We start from the raw sequence: 22,791 nt of genomic DNA on the forward strand, positions 1-22,791 counted from the left end.
CCTGTATTCCTAAGGGTGTCTAAGGCACAGAGCTCTTTACCTGCAGAGCCACTCCTGGCTCTAAGGGGAGTCCCCCGTGCAGCACAGCTTCCACAACTGGGGGCCTTTGCGTTTTTAGGTATGACAGATACGAACTAATCCCTGGAAGCCCCCAGCCACAGGGGCGATTGTGGTTTCTGACTCTTAGCTGCCAGGCTCACCTTGTGCCAGGTGTGACTCACTGTGCAGGGCCAGCCCATGTCCTGCGAATTCACGCCGTGCAAACACAGCTCTTGCCTTGTATTTTCCTATGGTCACTTCTCCTCTTCCTCTTCCCCCATGTAATCTCCACTCATTGTCTCTTTTTGTATCACTTTCTCAATTTTTATGTTTTCTGTAAACATTTCCCCCCCCCCCCCATACTTGACTGTTTTCTTCCTCTAAAACCTACCTTTTGTTTTTCTAGACATTTAGGAGTTTCTAATATTTTTCTTCTTTAACAGATGTTTTTCCCCTTTTTTCCTTCTTCGCAGTTTCTTTAGCCACAGGTTCTCGTAGCTCTTACAGCTCCATTATCCTCTCCCAGCCCTCCCGGGAAGGGGCTGGACCATACATCCCACTTGCCTTCCAAATGTTGACAAGACTGTTTTGGAGAGATGAGTGACTGACAGACAAACACCAGCCTCGAATACTCTGAATGCTCTGTTACTAATAGCTTTATTCTTGTCAACGCAGTAGGCAAAATAACCCCTGAAAAGGATAGGCCATATTTTTAGCCAACCTTAAACTCTGCTTCTAAAAACCAGCTTTGTGCTCAGCTGTCTGTCTCACTCCCTGCATTCATGTTCCCCAAGCAGATATTTAGAGGAGTGCTTCATTATGACCTGGTAGGGATGCGAAATTAGACTCTTGGAAGCGTGTTTTCTTCAGACACCTTGCAGCGTTGCCTAGGTGGGGCTCGGAAGCCGACCCGCAGCTTGTAGCTGAGCAGGAAGGAGGAGGCAGGAGATGGTCATCTGGGGCTTTGCTCCATGTTTGGTCCCATGTCTTGGACCTGCCCCAGGGAACCAAGCGGGGTGAAATTTGAACCCCACCATAAATAATGAATTGGTAACAGGGTGCCAGGTTTTCCCCACTGGTCGCAGTCACCACCAAATTCAAGTCTTGATTATTTCAATATATCTTGAAGGAGTTAAAATGTAGAACAGCTTAGGGAAGATAAATAAGGATGTTTCTGTGCTGGCCTCCCATGTGCATGACCTTGCCTTCCTCCTCTCCTGTTGGCCTTAGGACAAGCCAGATTAAGGAGTCTTCCAAAGAGTCTTTGGTTTGTTAAGCTTGTAAGCAACAGCGAGGGGGAAACCATTGCAAGATGGATAAAGCTTAGAAACGCGGGCCGGGATTTCCCTGTGAGGTGCCTGTAAGGAACATGTGCTAGTTAACAAGGCTAACTGTTGTGCAGCGGGTTCTCCATGCAGTTCCTCCTCCAGCCTGGTCGCTCAGGTCCCCGCTTGCTCGCCAAGGCCACCACAGCCTTCAAAAATGTCCCCGTGGGACATTAGTGGGGACAAGGAGGGGGACCTTCTGTAGTGCCAGCCCCGCTGAGAAGGCTGAGCAGCGTCCCTTCGGCCAGGCACCCCACGCCACCTCCCCTTGCAGCAACCGAGCTCCAAGCGGCGCTTTGACACCCGGCCAAAACGATAGCATTTCAGCTTTGCTGTAGTCTGTCTTCTTACAGCACTTCGTGTCAACACATCCTTCGCTCGAGCGGTGCAGGATCGGAGGCGGCATGCTCGGCAAGGGTTTTGCGCTCGCTGCTCTTTTAGGCTGGAAAGCAGCCAGGGATCATCAGGGTTGGGGGGGGCTGGTTCATTGCTGGTCTCTTTGGGCTATTTTTCCCCTGCTCCCTCACTAGGGACACAAACGGAAAAGACTTTTGCGGTGGCAGCGTGAGAAGCTGCTGTGTCTGAAGTGCTCTCCTTCATTTGTAAGGGATGACTTGTTTATGGCAAAACAGCTCTGAAGCAATTATTACCATGCAAATGGAGAGGTACACCTTTTTATTTTATGGATTACCCCTGAAGCTCTCAGCGCGGGGAGGAAGAAGCAAGACCACTAGTTTAGGAAAACAAAGAGGGATTACTGAAGTGAATGTTGCTGTACCTGAGCTTAGTAACGAGGGATGCCATCAAAAATTAACAGGCAGCCATGTAAACAGCACCATGTCAGACGTGGTGCTGAGCATAAAGTGAGTGTGCGGTGGGCTGCCGAGTGCCCACATTGTTTTCACTGGCTTTCAAACCGAGGGGATGTTTTTCCTGGCATGATCTGGTCCTGCTCCCGGTGCTCTTCACTATTCCCATTCATGTTTGGGGTACTAGTATGAGAAGAGTACAACTCAGAAGAAGAGACGGCTCAAAAATACTGGTGAGGAGCTGCAAGGGCTGAGGAAGACGACATCAGAAACAGTGCTGCTGAAACGGCCGCGAAAAAATGATGAGGTAAAACTCAGCAACAAATATTGAGGTGCTGCATTTAAGAGGGAGAAACTGGGTTGTCCCAGAGCTGCAACTGTCCTGTACGTGCTTCACCCAAGTTAAGCCAAGTTCTTCTGTAGGTACGCTCTGTCCCAGAGTGAGTCGGCGCTTCGGAGCCACGAGCCCAGGTCTAAGCGCAGCAGAGGCACCCTGCCCCAGCTGGCTGCAGGAGCTGTAGCGTTCCCTCTCTGTGAAATACCCTTTATCCACGGCTCTGCACAGGCGTGGGGCAGAGCAGACGTCCTTCCCCAAGCATACTCTGCTTTAGGATGCCGCAGCTTCGCCTCGACGCAGGAGGAGGATGGCAAACGGTGCCTGCTGGTTATAGACAGACGGCTGGGAAAGGCTCTTCTCTCCAAACTGAGAGGCATCTTTTCTGCTAGCAGGGCTTTTTCTGCTCCTTTGGCAGTTCCAGCTGGAGATGGAAAATCCAGCCCAGCTGCAGGCTTTAAGACATTGTTTTAGGACAAGACCTGTCAGGAGGAATGAGGCATTCTGACGGCGAGTCGCTTACGCTGTGACTGTCACATGTGCACAGGAGAGGCTATGTTTGCCTTTGTGCCTGCTGTCCTCTCTGTAGCTGGAAAAAGCGAGAGCCAGTGCAGTGTTTTCCTTTGGCCATTCGGCATCGACTGTACCAATAATAGCACAGTCACGTAGTCAGAGTTTAGGGGAAGGGACTGTGTCTCCTCAAGGGACGAGGTCCGAGCACTCTGGGGACAATGCTGCTACTCGCGTAATGAACGGAAAGTGATGGTCCTCAGCAAGTTTCTCCAGTTGCCTTTGGCGTGAAGCTTTGGTACTTGTGATAGCGGAAGGTGATGGTGAAAGGCAGGTCAGAATTCATATGCAAAAGTTTAAGAGGAAAGGTCAGAAGAAGGAGTTTCTTCAACCTTCAAGAGAGCGGTGGGGTGAGGGACATCATCAAGAGCTCCATCGCTCTTGAATCTTGCAAGGAACAATCCCCAAACGCCACAGCTGGCCGCAAGAACCCACGTTGTCCTGTCTCAGAGGACACCCGTCCTGTTTGCAGCACTTGCATGAGGACAGGACACGCTGCCCAGACCATTAAAGAAAAGGAAGTGATACAGGAGGATGTTGGATAGGAGGCCAAGTTCTCTGCTAAAACTTGACCGACATCCGTGCTGCAGACCTGCAGCCAGGTTCTCTGCTGAAGGACTGCCAGGTTCAGCAAATGCATGGAACCAGGTCTGTGTGCAGGTGTGCGCGAGCGTGAGTCCTCTCAAGCCAAGCGATGGAAGTTCACCCAGCCAGAGACTTTTGCCACCATGCTTCTGCGGTGGGTTTCCACTTGCCACAGGGTTGGGGTTTTTTTTTTCATTTCTCTGGTCACTGTCTGGTTTTCACGGTCATTTTCTATATATTCCCCATCTATTCCCTCCCCCTGTTGTTTTCCTGAGCATTTTCTAAGCCTGCCGCAAATCCAACAGCCCTTAAGTTCTTGTTGAACTTCTGAACCCACCCTGTTCAAGCGGGTGCTAAATCAGGCAGGACAAGTCAAGCCAGCTCTAATTCTGATGATAGCAATTGTGCTTTTGGAAAATAATTGACAAACATTCTGCATTTAGACAAAGCTTGTCTAAGGGAGAGAGAATGCTTATATTCTCCAACTCTGGTCTGCAGAACGCCAGTGTTCAAGTAGGACATTTTAATAACATCCTTCATGGACAAGTGTTTTGCTTGGAACCCTTTTTTCCTCCCTCTGCTCAGACAATTGTCAGCGAAGGGACTCGCGGGGAACAAAATGGAATTAAATCTATTCAGAAAATTAGAACAATCTGCATTTCTTTCTTTCTGCGCTGGATTCATTACTAGCGGGGCTATAATCTGCATTTTTTTGCCTGAAGCACACTCCCACTCTTACCTCTTCACAGCGATGCTGCTGTTCTCGCAGATAAACAGGTCCTCCCTGAATGGATTATAGCTGTCAGCCAAAGGCAGGCTGATGACAAGGGAAAAACAAACAAATGCATTCCCGGGGCCCGATGCAACTCCTCGGGAAGAAAATAGAAACCCTCAGGGATTTCAGGAGAGTTTCTATCCAGCCCTTAACAGTCCCTTTGCTGACGGCTAATTGCGCGGGGCCCGGGAAATTTGAGTTGTAAGGACGTCGTGTCTTTCTACCACCTGGGTCAGGGGGCTGGAGCCCATGGTTCCCCCCACAGCCGCTCTACCAACCCGCTTCAGTTGGACTCGGACGCTTTTGCTTTCCACGCGATGTGATTCCTTCTGCTGCCGCAGGTTCGCGAGGTTTTGTGAAACTCCGAGTTCCTGGTTGGACAAAGTGATGGAAGGAAGGAAGGACCCAAACTGCCAGAGGCAGGAGCTGAAGGGAACAGGTTAGTGAGGGGTGACGCTGAGCCAAGGCTGACGTTCATATTCACGCTCCAAGGAAAGGAGAGCGAGTGAAATAATGAAACGAGGGGCAATTGGAAGAAAAACACGCCAGAAATATGTATGTTGAGACAGGAGGCTACTGGTGAGGGGAGAAGGGAGATGTGAATTGAATGGTCAGGGCATCGCGTTGGGTTTGAGGTGGAATAGTGCTTTGGGAGGAGGTTGCTCCCCCCGAGCCCTGGCCTGCCTCTATCTGTGCCACTTCTGCTACCGCTGGTACATCTTCCCATCCCGGCTATTTAAACAGCTGCTTTTTAGTTCTCCCACTCAGTTCTCGCATGCTTCTGCAGGTGAGGACCAGTGCTTTCGGGGGTAATAGGCTCACTATTGCTTTGAATCAGGAGGACTTTTATCAGCCCACTGTTCTGTAATTTACCGTGGTTTAGAGTGATAATGAGGATTTGGGTATGTAAAGAAACCCTAAAGTACACATGGAAATCAGCACAAGGGAGTGCAGCTCTGAGCCCTGGGCATTAGTGACGATGAATGGGTGAGCGAGTGCTTAGCACAGGAAACCAAAACAGGGGAGACAAAAGCCACCCGTAATCTTCCTGGGCTGGCAAATGCTGTTTATCTTATTTGTTTAAATGACTGGAGAACAGAAAGCTTTTCTTTCTTTTGTTGCTCTGTAGCTGTGTTAGGGTTTAGCCTTAGCTGTGCACAGTTGCTTGCGTGACTTTGGCAAGGAAACCGTCCTGCACTGGCCCGGCATGGGACTGGGAGGTGGTCTGGAGACTCCAGGAACCATGGGCAAGAGTCCATCGCCCCACCACAGGAACCAAAAGAATCGAAGCACTCCTTTCGGTCTTGCTACGTCTGAAAATCTACAAACAAAAACCAAGGGGAGGGGAAGTTATTTAAGATTAATGTTCTTTTTGGGTAAAAAAATGCAAAAAGTTTCCTTGCCAGGGACAGTTTCTAACAACAAACATCAACTGTGGTCACAAATAATCCTGCCGGTGGATACGCGCCTGCTGTGAGTGGACAGCAGCATAACTGCACGTGCGAGTGGGGTGGAAGCGCGTTGGTTTGCTACCAGATTCCACAGCAGTGCAAATCCTTTGTAGCATTCCTGGCGCTCAATTAGCACTCCCATCTATAATTTCAGAAGCCTCATTCTAAGGCGGCGGGGGGAGAAATACATCAGGCCTGTTATTTCTGCTGGCAACGCTGGTGCTAAAAATAACTACGCGAATGACATTATGGAAGCTGTATTTGAGTTCGTCAATAGACAAATTTTGACTGGACAGCAGGAAATATTTCTAATGATGAAATGTGTCACGCTGTGGATTATTATTCCTGGAGAAGAGGCGAAAGCCTCATTGCCCCACAGCTTTTAAAGGGAGGATTTAACAATGAAGAGGAGGGAACAATCTTCCATCGCGCCCTGGTATTCTGAGTGTCTGGGGTCCCCGAGAAGAGGTGCCAGTGAAGAGACTTCCCTCGCGCCGTGGTTTGGTCCCTGGAGGGCACGTTGGAGCGGTTTCAGCATGTGCCACCTTGTAGAAGTCCCCGAGAGGCCAGGACACCGAGGGAGGAGAGCAGCTGTGCCCCAGCCTGGTCCTTGGAGATGCTCGCGGAGCGTTTCTCCCAGGGGACCCCTGCTCGGTTCATCGGCCTCCTTCCCATCTTCCCCCTTCCCTTGCCCCGTTTGGCATTAGTTGGGATAAATGTGAGTTCCAGCTCTCCACGCTGGTTCCCAGGCAGAGGCGGTCCTGCCCGAGCGGGGACGGACATGTCCGCCCAGCCTGCCTTCCCCAGCCCTGCCTGCACCCTGCCAGGGCAGCCGAGCACCATTTAGCGTGAGTTATTCCATTTAACTTCAGCAATTGATTGGTTAATGAGCCACTTGTTTGCCTTAGGTTACTCGGCACTATTGCCTCTGCTCATAGATTAGGTGCTGCTTTTTATCGCACGTTTTCCCATATCCCATAGGTTGTAAATCTATTATACAGATATTAGCAAGCTACAATTGTCACTGTTTAGAGGGGACATTGGCGGTGCAATTAAATGCTCAATCAGCACTCCCTTACCTGTGCTTCCCAAGTCCAGATAATCTTTGTATTTGCTTGCTTTTCTTGCCCCCAACATCCCCCAAAGGGCAGAGGTGCTCCCAGCAGCTCGCCTCTCCGGACCTCAGGGTAGCAAAGCTGGGGGATGCTCATGTTCATGGGACTGCAGGGGAAAGCGGGGGAAGCCCGGCCAGAGGGGAAAGGAAGGTCTGTGCTGTTTGGAAAACCCAAAAACTTTGAGAAACTAATGAGATGTCCAAACTTTCCTAGATACTTTCTGGAAAAACAGAAGCCTACCCCTTCAAACCGGTGCATCATCCATCCAAATGCCAGCAGTGCACCCGCTACGTGGGTGGGAAGAGAGTCAAAGTGATCCACGCCAGTTAAACCTCAGCCTCTCTGAATCCAATCAAACCTCTCCAGAAGGCAGGAACGTTTTACAGCGGGGACAGTTAAATAATACTAGAGATAGGCTTAAACTCTGACTATCAGATGTGGAGTAAATTCATTACGAGGCAGATTTACCAAAGCTGGCTGGATGCTTTATAACGCGGTTCAGGCAGTCACTTTAAACTGCGATGCGTCTTCTTCTCGGATACTCTTGGGAAAGACTTATAGGCATTTGCAAATTAAATCAATAAGGAATTTCTCAATTGAAGATGAGGACATGGGGGGATGACAAAGACTGATGAAAGTAGTAGGAGGAACATACTCATTTTCTGAGATGTTTGTCACAGCGGTCGCTTCCCGGCATAACGGGCAGATAAATTTCCACGTCCATTTAAATGCAGTTCTGCTCTCGCAAATTGTGCCTGCCTGGAAAGGCGGTGGTGCCTTGCTGAACCAGAACCCGTCCACGCACCAGTGAGGGCTGCTTGCACCGCGGTACCTGCTGCTTCCGCCGGTGTCTGGCGACCACCACCCAGAGCAGTAGCCAAAGGGAACGGGGAAGAGGCCCCGGCGTGCTCTCTGACGGCTGTCCCCAGAGGCTTGCTTCCCAGCAGTCTCCGCATCGTTTCTTGGTAGCGCAGCGCTCCTGGGGCTCCCATTATCAGAATATGGGCCTGGCAAGGAGAACTTAAGTGCCAGCCTGGCTCTAAGCCAGGCTTTCAGATGTGAGAGAGCGTCTGGCCAGGGTACCCCAGACACTTGATTCTTGATCACTCCCTTCTCCGCCCTGCCAAAAGCCGACGTGAAGCTCTAGGAAAGTGCAGGGGCCCGTCCCTCGCCCAGTGAGCGTGGGAGATGCTGTCTCCAGCCCTCGGTGTGCCGGGGGGACAAGGGCACCCTAAGAACTGTGTCAGGCTGGCTCGGTCACCCAGGGACGCAGGGGAGCTTCTCTGCTTTCTGCCGGCGGCCAGTCCTTGGTCCACTGGTTATATGGGAACTCTCCCAGTCAGAGCCACCTCCTTCTCTCCTGCTGCCACCGAGAGCTCACGGGACAGTTCCTGGGTCTGGTTACAAAGCCCCAGCTCACTCCTGCAGAGCAAGGACAGATAATTATTCGTGGTCTTCTGGCAGTGGGTGCATTCACGGTGGTGCACGTTTATATTCTTCCATTACTCAGCAGAGGCATGGGAATATGCGGGAGCGCACTGCCTCCCAGTTCCTCCCAGTGCCCCAGCGGAGGCACTGACCGGCTCTCCCGGCTCAGAGGGACACACAGCGGGACCCCAGAGCTGAGCCTTGGTGTCCTCCTGCCAGGAAATGCCACTGAGGATGCCCTCAGTCCTTTTTCAAATGGTGTCGGAATAGCTTGGCTGAAAAGCTTGGGGAAAGACTGGGCACAAACTTGTTCCTTTTTCCTTCTCAGGGCAGATGTAGGTGGAGATGTGGAGCTGAGGCAGGGCTTTCCCCATCGCACGGGTAACGTACCTCTCTGGATGCAGCCAAGGACTTGTCCCCCACTGCTATTGTCTACACATCATCTGCATTTCAGGATCCCTGAAGGGTTAATGTTATTTGACTGAATCCTTGTGGCGGGTGCCAGGGAAAAGCTGTGCATTTGTCTTCCCTTCGGATAACCTGTTCTCTGAGTACAAGCGTACAAGTTATGATTTAAATATATCCAAATGCATGTAATTAATCACAAGTGCAACATACCTCCTTCCTGCTGCGAAACCTTATTAGCAGTGTGGGCGGAATCCTAAAATACCGTTTCTGCCACGTTTCAGCTCAAACTCTTCAGCTCGGAAAACCTCAGCGCAGCCGGCAGACCCGAGCAGCCAGGCTGCCGGAGCTCAGAGCCGTGCCCCGGCGTTACAGAGCACAAGCTTTCCCCACCTCCCGTTCGGAAAGGTGGCTACCTCTGCCCCATCCGAGCCCTGTTTCGGCCGTAGGCAGAGATTTCCATCGGGCTCCGTCCAGACAGCAGAAACTTTTGCGGCCCCCGCTGCAAGAAATACCGCAATTCGGAAGGCAAAGTTTGGTTTTATGCTGCCTGCAGCGGCAGGAGCAACAGAGGCCAAACTGCCCGGGACTTTTATCACATCTACACCATTTTGATTGCAAAAATTCTCCTATCGCAGAAGTGGGAACACCAGAACTCAAAGATCTCTGAGGTGAGATTAGTGGGGGCTCGTGTCAGCTTGGCAGCACACCCAGGGGCTTGTGGCAAGCACACGGCTCGGAGCTGGAGCCCCTGAGCTGTAATCATGCCAGGGAAGATGGACAGGATACGAGGAATGGCATAACCGCTCTTTCCAGAATTGATTCCTTCTCGGCTTAACATGTTAAAGCATCAAAAGTACTTGGGGAAAAAAAAACAACCAACCCCAAAACATCTGCTACCAGAGCTAATCAAACACATCAATTATTGCTTCAGAAAGACAGTTGCTGCTAGATTTGATATCCCAAAAAAAAAGCAAAGCTGCTTTAAAGCATCTCTTTATTTTTGCTGAGTGGTTTCACGACAGCACACGATTCCTAACGAGCGATAGTACAGCTAGGACACACAGAAAGATATGTCAGCTGCGCAAAAATCAGCTCTAGACACAGGAGAAGTAACTGAATCCCAATGGATTTCAGTGGAATCGGGGGGGGGCTTTGGAAGCCGGGTTTCCTCTATTGTCCACAGAATATTTGGTTGCGGAGAGCAACATCTGAAAAGGTTTTGAAAGGCAAAGTCACCTTCCAGCTATCAAAACACTTCAGATGAGGCAGATGGGAAACCAAAAATATTATTTAGGTTTGGGCAGTAAAACTGACATTGAACCCATTTGCCTCGTTTTTCAGGCTTTGATGATAGTTAATGACAGCTTACAGAAGTTGTAAGTGATCTAAAAAAGCCATAAAAAGCTGCTTTGTGTCCTTGTTCAGGGGATGAATTTAACAAAACCATTACGGGGCTTTAAAACACTGTTTTGACTTTCTAGAACCAGCTGTGGGATGATCCAGCTGCAGTTGGATCCCCCTTGCATCTAAGAGAACAGTTAAGAGGATTAATCCCAATAATTTTAATTCAACAAAATGACCTTATGTAACATTACTGAGGAATTAATGAGAATTCTCTCATGTGGGTCATCACCGGCCCGGTGGATTTTTATTTTTTCTTTCCCCGGGGGATCTCATTGGTCTCGGGCAGAGCGTGGACAAAGTAGATTGACTGTGTAGCACATTGCGTGGGATCAGAAGAGAAGCCGCTCGGAGCAGGAGCCCTTTTTCCTTCACCGAATTATCATTATTATTATTATTATTCGGGAACGCACAAAGAAGAACGCAGCTGTCAGCCTCCACTGGTGCTATTTGAAACCCTTTTGGCTCCGAGGCTTTTTCCACAGAAAAATGCAATCTCATCTAATGCAAATGCTGCTGCAGGAATCTGTGTAGTCCAGCTGTCTTTTTTTTTTTTTTTTAATCGAAAAAATATTCCTGATCTAATTGGTTTTGACTGTGTTTCTTTGCAGTTCTTACTGAGCCGAGCAGGATGCATATTAAAGCTAATTAGGTGCATGTAGGGTATTCAATATTTGATCTTAATATTAAAGGCCCCAGGAGAGGGCACATTATCAAAGTTACACAACTGCAAATTTTAGTAAAACCAAACCATGCCGGTGGCCTGACATTGCGTAAAACCCGAGTCTGCGCCCTCCCTTGCTCGGTGCGGGACGTGGCGGGGGTCTGGGGCAGCGGCCGCCTGCGTCCCCGCTGCGCCGTTTGCTTCCCGGCTGGGCTGCTGGGCTGCTGGGCGCACGAGCGGCTGAGCTGGGCCAGCAGGGAAGAGCCCCTACGCTATGGCATCTGTCCCAGCAAGCGCGATGGGGCGTTCCCCCCCCAGCCCCGACTGCAGCCCCGTGCCACCCTCCCCGCTCTCCGTGCCTGTGGGGAAGGGTCTGAGGTTTGGGTTTGGTACCGAGCCAGCACTGGGCGGGGGGTCCGCTCCTCGGCGTGCGTGCGTCGTCGCACGAGGAGCTCATTTACACCGTCGGTAGCGCCGGGGAGCAGCGCAGAGCGGCCGGGTACCGTGACTCCGCTGGGGACCCGTGGCCAGGGGTCTCTGCCCGACCAAAGCCGGCGGTAGGGTGACGCGGGGGGGTAAAACCACGGGTACGGTGGCTCTGAGCAGTTAGGCTTGGCGTGGCTAATACCTGTTCTCCTGGGTAGGCCTCGGGACGCGTCGTCTTCCTGACTTTGTGTCCTTGTTCCAAAGGACGAGTGTTTCTTTCTCCTGATTTCTGCAGCAGACTGTTTACGCTCTTCAACTGGCTTTATACTCACGCTTAAAACCCGGAGTTTTACGCTCCACTTCTTAGAAAACGTAAACCCCGAAACAGGGCTCACAAAGCAAGCGTTGGTGCACCCCAAAACACCAACCCAACCCACCCCCCCCAGTCTGAGGAAGGCCACGTGGCAGGGAACCAAGTCTCCAGCCCGGGAAATCATCTCCTCCACCCAGGGCGTGCACCCAACGTGGGGATCACCCCTCAAGCCAGCCCAAAGCCCAAATTAAGCACTGATGTAGAACTCAACGGAAGAATAAATTACAGAAAGACTGAGACCTGCTTCCAAAAAGCCACAGGGCTGCAGGGACACGGCACCGCGTTGGGAGTTAGCGCGCTTCTTTCTGGGTTTGGTCTCTATTAATCTGGAAATGAAAAGCCTCCTGCGTACAGTTTATACACCTGAAAATGAGCTGGAATCGAAGGTTTTCAGGAAGATTTAGCGCCTTAGAAGAGCAAGAATGCTTCTGCCCTGTACAGGTCCGTGAAACTTTTGCAATCGATTTGAATAAGCTCGACCATTTCTAGGGCCGTAGATTTTGGCAGCGTTTCAATCGCCCGATGGATTTGCTTATTTTTTTTTTAACACGAACCAGCTGGTTAGTTAGAATAACGTCTTTGCATGCAAGAAATACTTTGGTGGTAACAATTCAGTTTTGAGTGACCCAAAGGTATTTCCTCCAGAAAGGAGATTTCCCCCAGCTGGGAGTCTATCACAGAGCTCCATCAGTATTTCTTGGACTGGTGTTAAAAATCCAGGTTGAAAAAACGGTGCTTTTTAAAATGAGCTCTCTTTGCAGTTCTTAGATGACCCTAAGGAAACCGTTTGTTGGTTTTGGGTTTTGTTTTTTTTTCTTTTCAAAAAAGCAGGCATGTAGGCAAACAGTCATCTTAATCTCCATCTCGGAGAATTTGCTTGCGGGAATAGGATGTACAACGTGTCATTCAAGCACAGCCAGAGCGGAAGAAGAATGAGAGTTTTGAGAGATTTTTCAGCCGGTCGCGGAGGTCTGAACCGTGCCTTTGCAGTCTTTGAAACACAAGGTCATGGGCATCTGCGTTGATTTAGTTTAACATAATCCAGGAGTTTTTAATCGCATTTCAGGCTATTAAATGAGTGAGAAGAGAATCACTGGAATTTAGCTTCATAACTCCCCTGTAAACAAAGTTTTTAACCTCATATCAAGATTAAAATAAATGTAAAAGTAGCTGATTACCTCTAGCAGAGGATTTTCCATCAAAATTTGATCAACCCTTTCCCTTCCCTACATATTGAAGTCAGATTTTTGCATTATTATTTTTCCCTAATTGCAAGCAGAGCTTACAGAGCTTTCTTCAAAATTAGGTTTGTTTTTTTTTCTTTTGACTCAAGTTCTGCCCGGTCTTGCCAGGATAATTAGCTTGATTCTGGTACAAAACATTAAAGATTATTTTTGAAAGAAAAAGAGGGGAAGAAGGGAGGGGAAAAAAAAAAATTCCAAAAAGTTTCCCGAGCAAAAATAGATTTGTATGTGTGTTCGTTCCAAAATCCTTCACGCAAAATCCGCCTTGGATCGGTCTATAGATAAACGTATAGGTGTGAAAGGGAGCACAAATGCATCGGTGTGCAAGTGCCCGGCTGTCCCTCGCACACCCCCTCCCTTCTGCCGTGGCCCGAGCGATCTCCTGCGGTTGCAAGCGGCACTTTACGCCCTGTAGCTCGGGGGCACCCGAGCTTTCCTGCCGCGGGTGGACGTGCTGCGGAGGAGCACGCAACCGTCCCAGCCGCCGCAGCGGGTGTGACGCAGGGTACCGCTGCCAGCTGGGAGCAGGTCAGCTTCCCGGAGCCCCCCGAGGTGGAACTCATCCCTGTGGCGCTAGGCTCTGTACGAAAGCCGTGCGATGACCTTTAAGCACCTTAATTTGTCCAGATGAAGGTGAGGAGCGAGGACCAGACCGTTCATTTGCAACCTATTTGCTTGCCACACACTTCCAAGTGTAATAATCTCCCGGTGATTTCTTGCCTGGTTTTGTGCAAGCAGATCGCTGTAATTTTAGGGATGTGCATTGATAGGGAGTCATTCAGCTGGAAACACCTTGCTGATTGAAAGCAAACCACCTTAGGTAAAACAGAAACAGGATGGGATTTATTTTCTCCGGTAGGCAATTGGAAGTCTCCGCGTACGGCTTTTGCAGTGATGCAGACAGTTTGAAGCCACGCAAATTTCCCCGAGTTTAGCAGGAAGGAAACATTTCGGGGGCATTAGCTGGGGGGTTCGGAGGGATGATGAAGCGCAGGGGGTGAGGAACTTCGTGCTACGTACTTACGGGCTGTGCTGGTGCCAGCGCAGAAATGCAAACACTTCTCCTTGAGAGCTCTTGGAGGGCAGGTGAGGTACCAGAAGACAGGAAAAAAATGCAAACATGGTGTCTATCTCTAAATATAGAGGGAGAAAAGAGGAGTAGGAATTATAGGCCAGTCAACTTCTAGAAGCTTGCAAGAGAATTGAACTATCAATCAAACAATTTGCAAGCACCTAGGAGATAAAAAGGGGGATGAGTGACATCCAGCACGGATTATACAAAAATGAGGCATGTTAAACTAATCTCATTTGATTTCTCGGCAGAAGGAGGAGAGGAATAGTTGGTGCCATATCTAGATTTTGGGAAGGGTTTGACACGGTCCCACTTGACTTTCATAAAGTGACCTGGAAAAACAGTCTAGATAAAATTACTTCAGATCTTACCCAAAAAATGGATGAGGAGCACGACTCACCCCCAAAGAATACAGTTACCAGTGGCTCGTGGTGAGAGCAGAGGACTCTCTCAACCAGGACTCTGGGGGGTCTGGCAGGGGTTGATTTTCTTCAAAATTGTCATCGATGACCTGGATGAAAATACCTCATTACCCCTGGCAGTGACAGGGAGCTGGGAGAGGTACTTCAGCACATCAGAGGATAAGACTACAGCTTAAAATCATCTTGGCAGATCAGAGAGGTGAGGAGTGAGTCTAGGCTGGGGCACTGTGCCTCAAGAACGAGGAGGACCCAGTTGGAGAAGCCGTAGAGTCGTTGTGTCTACTAAACCTGGCTCAGGTTGGAAGGGCTGGAAGGAAGGCACCGGAATAGCTTGTCCGGGACTGGAGCAGGGAGAGGGGGAAACGGGAATCTCTGCTCCAGGAGGTTTTCTGGGTGGATGGAGGACAAGTATTCCTCCCCCGGGGTGACCCAGGGGACCTGGCACCTTGCTTGGATCGGCCCAGGCTGAGGTCCAGCCCTGCCGCGCTGGAGCCGTCCTCTGCTTTGTTCAAAGCCGCCGTTTCACAGCCGCTGGGGCAGCGTGTGTCAGCGGGGACGTACGGCAAAAATTGGCTTTGCCTTTTTAATACATTTGTTTTGTAGTGGAAGGCTGAAGGCATGTAAGTGCTTTGTTGAACGGAAGCCAAAGCGAGCCGCTACGCAGAATGCACCCCCTGTTTCCAAGTATTTCATTTATTTTGTAATTAAGCAATAATCGCTGAGGCATTGGGCACTTCTTCAGGATTAATGACTTGCTGGGGGATGGCAGAAGATCTGATCTGCAGTGGAACCATTTTCCCCGGCAAATACCTGTCTGTTAACGCCGCTCTAAAACGAGTATGCCAACCTAACGTGCAAACGTACGGGGTCTGCTGTAGCAGCCGAGGGGCCGGGAGCAGGCATTGATAGCTACGTTGGACAGCCAGGTTGCTTCAGTTGTCTCTCACCGTTCCATTCAGAGCACGGTGTTTCATTAGTCACTTGGTGAATGAAATGGCTTTTTAATTGCTCAGAATCGCTTTTAAAAAATCACAGCATTGTCTCTCCCCCTCCACCGCCCCCGGGGATCCTCTTCAATCCCTTTTCTTCTTTTTTTTGCCCCGGCGAGAACCGGCTGTAGCGTGGCAGAGAGGAACCTGCCTGCAGCCGTTCCCTTCCTATTTCAGACACGGGGGAAAAAAAAAAAAAGAACCGTTTAGAAAACAGAGGATTCACCTGTTTAGTGCTGAAAACCCTCTGTTCCCATCAATCCGCGGGTTGCTCGAGGACTAACCCACCCTGCTTGAACCTTTCGAGACTTTTGAGTCTTGACACGCTGCTCGCTTCTATTAGTTCCTACACACTTTGCATTTTTAACGGTGGCAGCAGCTCAGCCACGGTACCCAAACCCTTCTCGTGTCCTGGGGCACGCAAGCGGGCTGGAGCCATCTCCCGTAACAATATACCTCCCAAGAGTGGTGTCGGAGCGTTAGATGTTCTCTAGGCGGTAAAGCACAACAGCAGGCAAGAAGAAAGAAAGGTGTATCCATGAACATTTCCAAAGGACTCTGGAAAAAGCTGCCACGGGAGTTCAGCCATCGGATGGCCGAGGCAAGCAAGGGGAGAAACGTTTGCTGAGAGCATGTAGGACAATAAACCAGTTCACGGTGTCCTAGCAGGCTTTGGAACGGCACCAGTCAGCGGGGATTTGCTCGCTCGGATCTTAGGTAATGTGCTAACGGCGTGATTGATTAATCCGTAGGTACTTCCTACAGCAAAACTTCAACGCTGGCATCCGCAGCGCTGCTTTCAGTCGCCGTGGCTGCCTTCCCGGAGGGATTTCACAGAACAACCGGGCTGTTTCTTTCTCCGCGCTCTTTTCTGCCCCCTTTAAAAGCAACGTTTCTATGTCTGCGCTTTGAACGATGTCAGTATGTTCACTGAGGGATACCAGAGCCACTCTCCATCGCTTAATTCTGCCCCGACAACACAGGGAGCCCTGTTTCTTGATAGGGAGCTTACTGCCTTGGAGTATTTAGAAACACTGAGTACTTAGAAGTGAAAATGTCAGGCAGCAGCTTCATGGTGCAGGGCCAGAGACGGTTTAAACTGGGAAGAAGACCGAAGCTCGGCTCTTTCCCTGTACGGCTGTTGAGCCCTCTTCTTGCCGTACCAAGTCCCTAGCTGATGGCTGTGGGCGAAAGGCAGAAACACAACCCGCCCGAGGTGCGGGCACCGCTCCCATCTCCACCAGCCTGCTCAACGGCGGGACCAAGCGAATCTCAGCTGCATCCTCCTGCGCCCCTTACGCTGTCCCTGTTCCTCTTCTCGCCCCTTTCAGCTCCCCCTCTTACCTTTCCTCCTCTTAGTTGCCCCAGAACCAACATTTAGCCCCCTCTGCCCCAAAATCCAACCCCGAGCCATCCAGCCGAAAAGGATGAATTATTTCTGGCGATGCTTTAGCTAAGCGCCTGCCTGCCTCCCACGGGAGCCCTGCTCTGCCGAGCTTCTTGCTGTCGTGCTCGTAGCTGGGGGGAACCAGTGCTGTACGGTCTCTCCTGAATTCAGACAGGATTGATGCAGAACCTTGCGCTTTGCGCCGGCCATAACTCTTCAGGTTTGACTGCAACTTTCGACAAAGAACATGTTTCCCAGAAGTTCAGCAACTTCTCTGAGTAACGGTAAATGATCCACAAGATCCAGCGCCGACACGCAGCTCTGCTGGCCCTCCTCCTTCCCCGTTACTCAAACGTTGCTCCTCCGAACCTTGCCGCAAGCACTGGAGCCGCTCAAAAGCTGCAGAGTAGAAGGTCTGCTATTGCCCATAGCTCTTCATCAAAATCACAACTAGCTATAGAAAAAAATCTGGCAAATTGGCGAGTCTGGATTTACTAAGTCAGAAAAGCTTTCATCCACCTCTGCTCTTCTCAGCCTAGGCGAGACAAACCGGCAGCCCCTCGTGCTGTTTCCATTCCCCCTTCCTGGAGCTGGGCTACCTGAGCAGGGGGCTCTGCCCAGTTCCTCGGAGCAGTAGCTTAAACATTTCCTGGAGGCCAGGAATGAATTTGAAGTCCTGCCTGTCTCGGACTGCCTCTGCTCGTAATGATATTTTTCCAGGACTCGGGGTGCTGGAGCAGGTCCCCCAGGAGCTCAGCGTTCAGTGATGAGCGAGTGAAGGTTGTGGTGGTGGGCAGAGCAGGGAGTGGGTCACTCGTGTCAGAAAACCTTTCCCTGAGCTTCACATCACGGGAAGTAGATCCGTGTCTTTGTCGGCGTGTTTCTATCAATCAATCAGCCTTGTTCTTCATGTAGTCATCCGTGAATAACACGGGGCTGGCATCCAGCCCCGTTCTCCGCTGCCATCCCAGCACTGTGTCTATGGCACGCTCACGGTGATCCCCGCTAGCGCTCCCTCTCCCCGGGGGGATGCCAGCGGTGGTCAGGACCTTGGTGTGTGTGTACCTGATTTAGAAAAAAAGGAAACAAAAATCCTGTTACAGACGGGAAGCTAGGGTTTATCAGTGACCAGATCTGTTACTGAAGGACTCCTTGTTCTCCAGTGAGGTCTGAGGATGAGCAGGTAAGGACTTCATTTCGGCTGAGCAGATCACCCTCTCTGCCAATATTTAAGAGACAGGATCATAACTTATGTCTTCACTGGGAAGAATTATTGTCAAACACAATTAGCTCTGCAAATCCTAGCTGGTTTCTGGACACACCCGGGCTTAGTTCTTGAGCTACTTAGAGATGAAGAAATTATAGGGGTCAGTCTTCTGAGCTGAGCAAGGGACTGCAGGAACTCGCTCCATCAAATAGTTCCTTTTGCAGAGTTTAACAGAGACTGAAGCACAGAGCACCCAGCACGCCGAGCTGATAGGACTGCGGGTCTCGTTCCCACCTTGATTTGGGAAGGGACAGCATAACATAACATGTCTCTAGGCAGAAAAACTTCCAGCACTGATTTCAAAGCGGGGGGGAGAGAGGAGGTGTGAAGGGTTGTAAATCCCTCAGGTGCTACACAACTAAGTCGTCCGTGCCCGTGTCCCCACACGTACAGGGGTATTTCAACTCCGGTGTCTTTTGTAAGGCACCCCGGGAGTTACTGGGGAAAGGACTGGAGAAGAACTGGGGGGGTTTACCACTGGTTAAGATCTGATCTGATGGTCGTTGGAAGCATTGAACATAATTCCATAGACCTTGACAGGAAAGATAACGTAAGACCTGGAAACCTCCCCCCGTGACCCGTGAGTGTGCAAACGCAACGCTGCCCAGGCTCCGGCGTTCCCGGTTCGGGTGGGAGGGAGGTACCGTCTGCGCCAGCCCTGCACAAAGCCCGCGTCAGCGACAGCAAAAGGGATGCTGATTCCAGGCACTGGGCTCAGGCACGCTGCTGGTGAACAACCAGAGAGGTTTAAAAAGAAATGCTGACTAAATTAAGTGAATCGAGCTAGCAGATGTGCACTTCAGAAGAGCACGGCTCTCTTTTAAACGTCTCCCCCGTTGAAATGACATTCTCAAGAGGTTTTTGTCCTTTGCATTTTCTTCAGGATCATCCATGAGGATGGCTTCTCTGGAGAAGACGTGAAGCAGTACAAGCCGGTGGTCTACAGCAACACTATACAGTCCCTGGCAGCTATTGTACGTGCCATGGATACCTTGGGCATCGAATACGGTGACAAGGAACGACGGGTAAGTTAAAATCACCACTGCTTGGGTACAGAGAACGGAGCGCCCCGAGACTCCAGAGCACAAACTAGAGGCATTTGCGCAATCTGAATACCTTGGAGGGAAAAGGAGGGAGGAGGAGGAGGATTTACATCACTGTTGTACGCCTGTTGCACCTGCAGTTTGTGCAGCAAACAGAGGCATAGGCACCATTGCATGTGACGTACCATTTGCACACTTACGCTGGGACCTGGGGACCCGCGTCTCACAACAGCCACAGTTTCTCATGCCTGGCACTGGCCGGGCCGGGGCGAGGGAAGATCCTGTTATCTAGGGGCAAACTGGTGGGAGGTACCGACAGACCCGGGGAACCGGTGAGAACCTGTCCCCTGTCTGCTGTGCGCTGCTGGATACGCGGGCTGCAAGGAGAAACGTCTCGGGGAGAAGTCTCGCTGCTGTTCAGATCCCTCCCAGTAGCCCGCTAATACGGGAAAGCTTTTAGGATTAACTGGACTTCTGTGGGGCCTCGACTGGCTGTTCCTGGCACCCTGCCCTTTCAGGTGTACCCAAACAGCAACGTCACTTGCAAACGAGGGGACGCGTTACTTGGGTGAGGCTCCTGCGGACGGGGTCTTTGGCAGCAGCGTCAGCATGTGCCTTATCGGAATAACGCTGTGATGCCTGGCAGCCTTCTCGTGCCACACACCTAAGCCGGCCTGTCCTTTTACAGTCACTACTCCGTCGTTACTTTAACCAGCTCCCTATTTTTAAACAGTGGCTCCTCTGTGAGGTGCCCCTGCCAGCCTCTGCCTTTCCTTTTTGCATTTCTGGCTCAGACCAAGCCCACATGGAGAAACTCAGAGCCCTAGAGAAGTGCAGACCACCGTTTTGTTTTGCACGCTCGCATCCTGGGGAAAGTAAAACTACTTGGTTTCACTGGAAATAAAATAATTTCGGATTAAAGACCTGGTAAAGGCAAAGTCCGATATGCCACTAAGTTTATCATGACTATTTTTAGGTAGCTATCAAGTGACAAATGTACGACATACCCCAAACTCCTTATCTGAGGGTTGATAATAAAAGCATTCACTAGAAAGGATGCCAAAATCCTGCCGTGGCGTTACCGTGTGAAGAGGTACCTTTTTTTTTCCCAGTCGCAAAGGGGTATTTTGATTTCTTTGCACCTAGGGATTTTTCCCACAGGAACTCTAAATCCTGGAGACGTTTCCATCCCAAAGGTAGAGATGATACCATAATGGAGTTCTTGTGAGCTTGCCGAGAACTAATGCTGATGGCTTTCGAACTGAATACATTAATCTGTTGATTACTCGGTGACTCAGCTCTCAGCAAGGCAACGTATCTTGTCTCAGCTGAAAACCTATGCCCAGGAAAACAGAAACAAATCATTCTCCATGTCTGATAAATAGTCTGTGGCAGACAGCTTTAAAATGTAAAATTTCTTTCTTTCTTTTTTTTTTTTTTTTTTTAAATGCCTGAAGTCCTAATTCGAGGAGGGAAACTCAGCACTGCTTGAGTACAGGGTGTGGAGGGGGAGAGCTGTTATCGGGACTGCCAGGAATGAGAGATGGAGTACTGGGCTGCACAAAATGTCGTGTCCGTTCGTATTCCTATGGAAAAGATGCCAAATGTTCCTAGGATCGTACGATAACTCGGGCTGGAAAGGACCTCAGGAGGCTTCTAGCCCAACCTCCTGCTCAAGCAAGGTCAGCGCTGCGGTCGAACCAGGTTGCTCAGGGCTTTATCCCGTCGGAACCGAAATCCTCCAAGGATGGAGACTGCACAGCCTCTTTGGGCACCCTTACTGACCTCACGATGAGAAGGCTTCTCCTTACCTCCAGTGCGAACCACTCTTGTTTCAATTTATGCTTTATGGCAGTAGGGATCCTGAGTTACGCCTTGCAAAGTAAAAAGCAAGTTAGATTAGATTCTTCCCAACCTAGTTTCCCCTAAGGTATTTAGTCCTGGAGGAATTACTCCTGACTTACAACGGTGTCGTGCTGACTGTGTACAGACAAACCTGCAACAATCCACTATAAACCAAAGAACAGTCTGGGAGGGCTGATTCGGTGTATCTGCTCCCTTTGTGGATGGGAGGAACGTCCCTTCATCCGGCAGTAGACGGAGGGGAAAGAACCCAAGTCTCTCCGGCCGTGGTCTTCCACCGGCTCCTTTCCCTTAGTCAACCTCCACGGAAAGTTGCTGTTATTAGTACGAAATAGTATTTACTTTAATCTTACAAAGAAGCGCGTGGCTTCTGCTACCCCGCTTTTGTTATTAATGCACAGCTGCTGTAAAGAGAAGCCATTAACCGGGCGATTTGTTGAGTATTATGCTACGGGGTTCATCCCTTTTCAAGCGAAGCTTTTCTATTTTAAAAGTCAGTCCTCAGCCAAGGGTTTCCAATGCAAATCTTTTAGTGGGGGGATTTTCCCCTACTCATCACTTAAGCCCCCAAGAGAAGAGAGCTGGGGAAGGGGAGCCGGGGCTGGTTCAGCAGCAGGGAAGGATGGGGCAGGTTTTCCGCAGGGACCGCTTGGCTATTACAGCTTCCCCCACCCCGACCTCACGGGAGATGCATCTGCCCCTGTATCCCTTCCAAATGGCACCCTGACAGCGTTCGGAGAAAAAAAAAAAACAAACCCACCCTCCCCTACTTAATAAATGCGAATGAGATGATTTGTGCTTTTGTTATTGAGGGAAAATAACCAAATCCTCTCTCACTGTGCTCATTTTTCTCCTGCCCATAATTATATCTCCAGTATTCAGTCTGTAATAGAAGCAAAAGACTGGGGGAAGAGTCCGGACTAAATCCCCGTGCTTTTGTCAGCCAAAGTGAGATCAATGTAGGAAATACGAGCTAAAAAGACAGAATAAATCACAAAAAAGCAGATGCTCTGGATCTCGCTGACCCTCCCTGCTGATAAGGACCTGTCCCCAGATTAAGAACAAAACCAGTCGGTGTGTCGGATTTCACTTTTATACGTGCTCCTCGGCCAGGGGAGCGGGTTTCCTGGCAGGTGTGCCTGGCTCACGAAAGGGTCGTGGCCTTCGGGCAGCACCCGGGTCCTTGTTTCGTCCCGTCGAGCGCAGGGAGGCAGGAGCACGTCCTGCCATCTCATGGCATGGTGCCACCACGTGCGGCCCTGAAGGTCAGCCTGAAACTCCGGAAAAGCTGTGCGAGTGCAAAAATCGCAAACCCTTTACGTGTTGCAAGAGGGCAGGAGCGGTCGGTGGGGAGACAGGAGCGGTGTCCGTGGGTGTTCATCGTCTCCAGGGCCACCGCTGCCCCAGGTCTGGATCCCCGACTAGCCGAGAAGAAAAAGGGAAGGAAGAGGGGCAGCGGCTGGGTCTCACCTGGCTACTCAAGACCCTCCAGCTGGCCGCAGAGCACTACTCAGTCCTTATTTTTACAATCAGATTAACGGGCAGGAAGGAGTCAGGCTGTACCATGCAGCCTCTGGATTAAATGGTTCTCTAAAGCACAAATGCATTAATAAAGCAAGCCCCTCGCTGGCTCCCTTTCAGCGTACCCAGGCGGAGCAAACGGAGATTTAAAGCCAGGAGGCACTGGCACAGGTTGCCCAGAGAGGTTGTGGAGGCCCCATCCCTGGAAGTGTTTAAGACCAGGTTGGATGGGGCTTTGGGCAACGTGGTCTAGTGGAGGGTGTCCCTGCCTGTAGCAGGG

At 50.5% G+C, this 22,791-nt stretch overlaps 2 protein-coding genes across 3 annotated transcripts in view; one reads left to right on the plus strand and one right to left on the minus strand.

Annotated features, from left to right (window-relative positions):
• Window positions 1-22,791, minus strand: part of CBFB (core-binding factor subunit beta) — a 244,321-nt gene that overhangs the window by 134,478 nt on the left and 87,052 nt on the right. The gene's annotated exons all lie outside the window — the stretch shown is intronic.
• GNAO1 (G protein subunit alpha o1) overlaps window positions 1-22,791 on the plus strand; it is a 139,478-nt gene that overhangs the window by 29,693 nt on the left and 86,994 nt on the right. For both annotated transcript variants that reach the window (XM_054840299.1, XM_054840301.1), the window contains exon 3: window positions 18,968-19,109. In XM_054840299.1, the coding sequence (XP_054696274.1) occupies window positions 18,968-19,109 (142 nt within the window). The remainder of the gene's footprint in view (window positions 1-18,967; window positions 19,110-22,791) is intronic.

This window comes from Grus americana, chromosome 13, assembly GCF_028858705.1.
Source record: "Grus americana isolate bGruAme1 chromosome 13, bGruAme1.mat, whole genome shotgun sequence".
In the NCBI taxonomy this organism is placed as follows: domain Eukaryota; kingdom Metazoa; phylum Chordata; class Aves; order Gruiformes; family Gruidae; genus Grus; species Grus americana.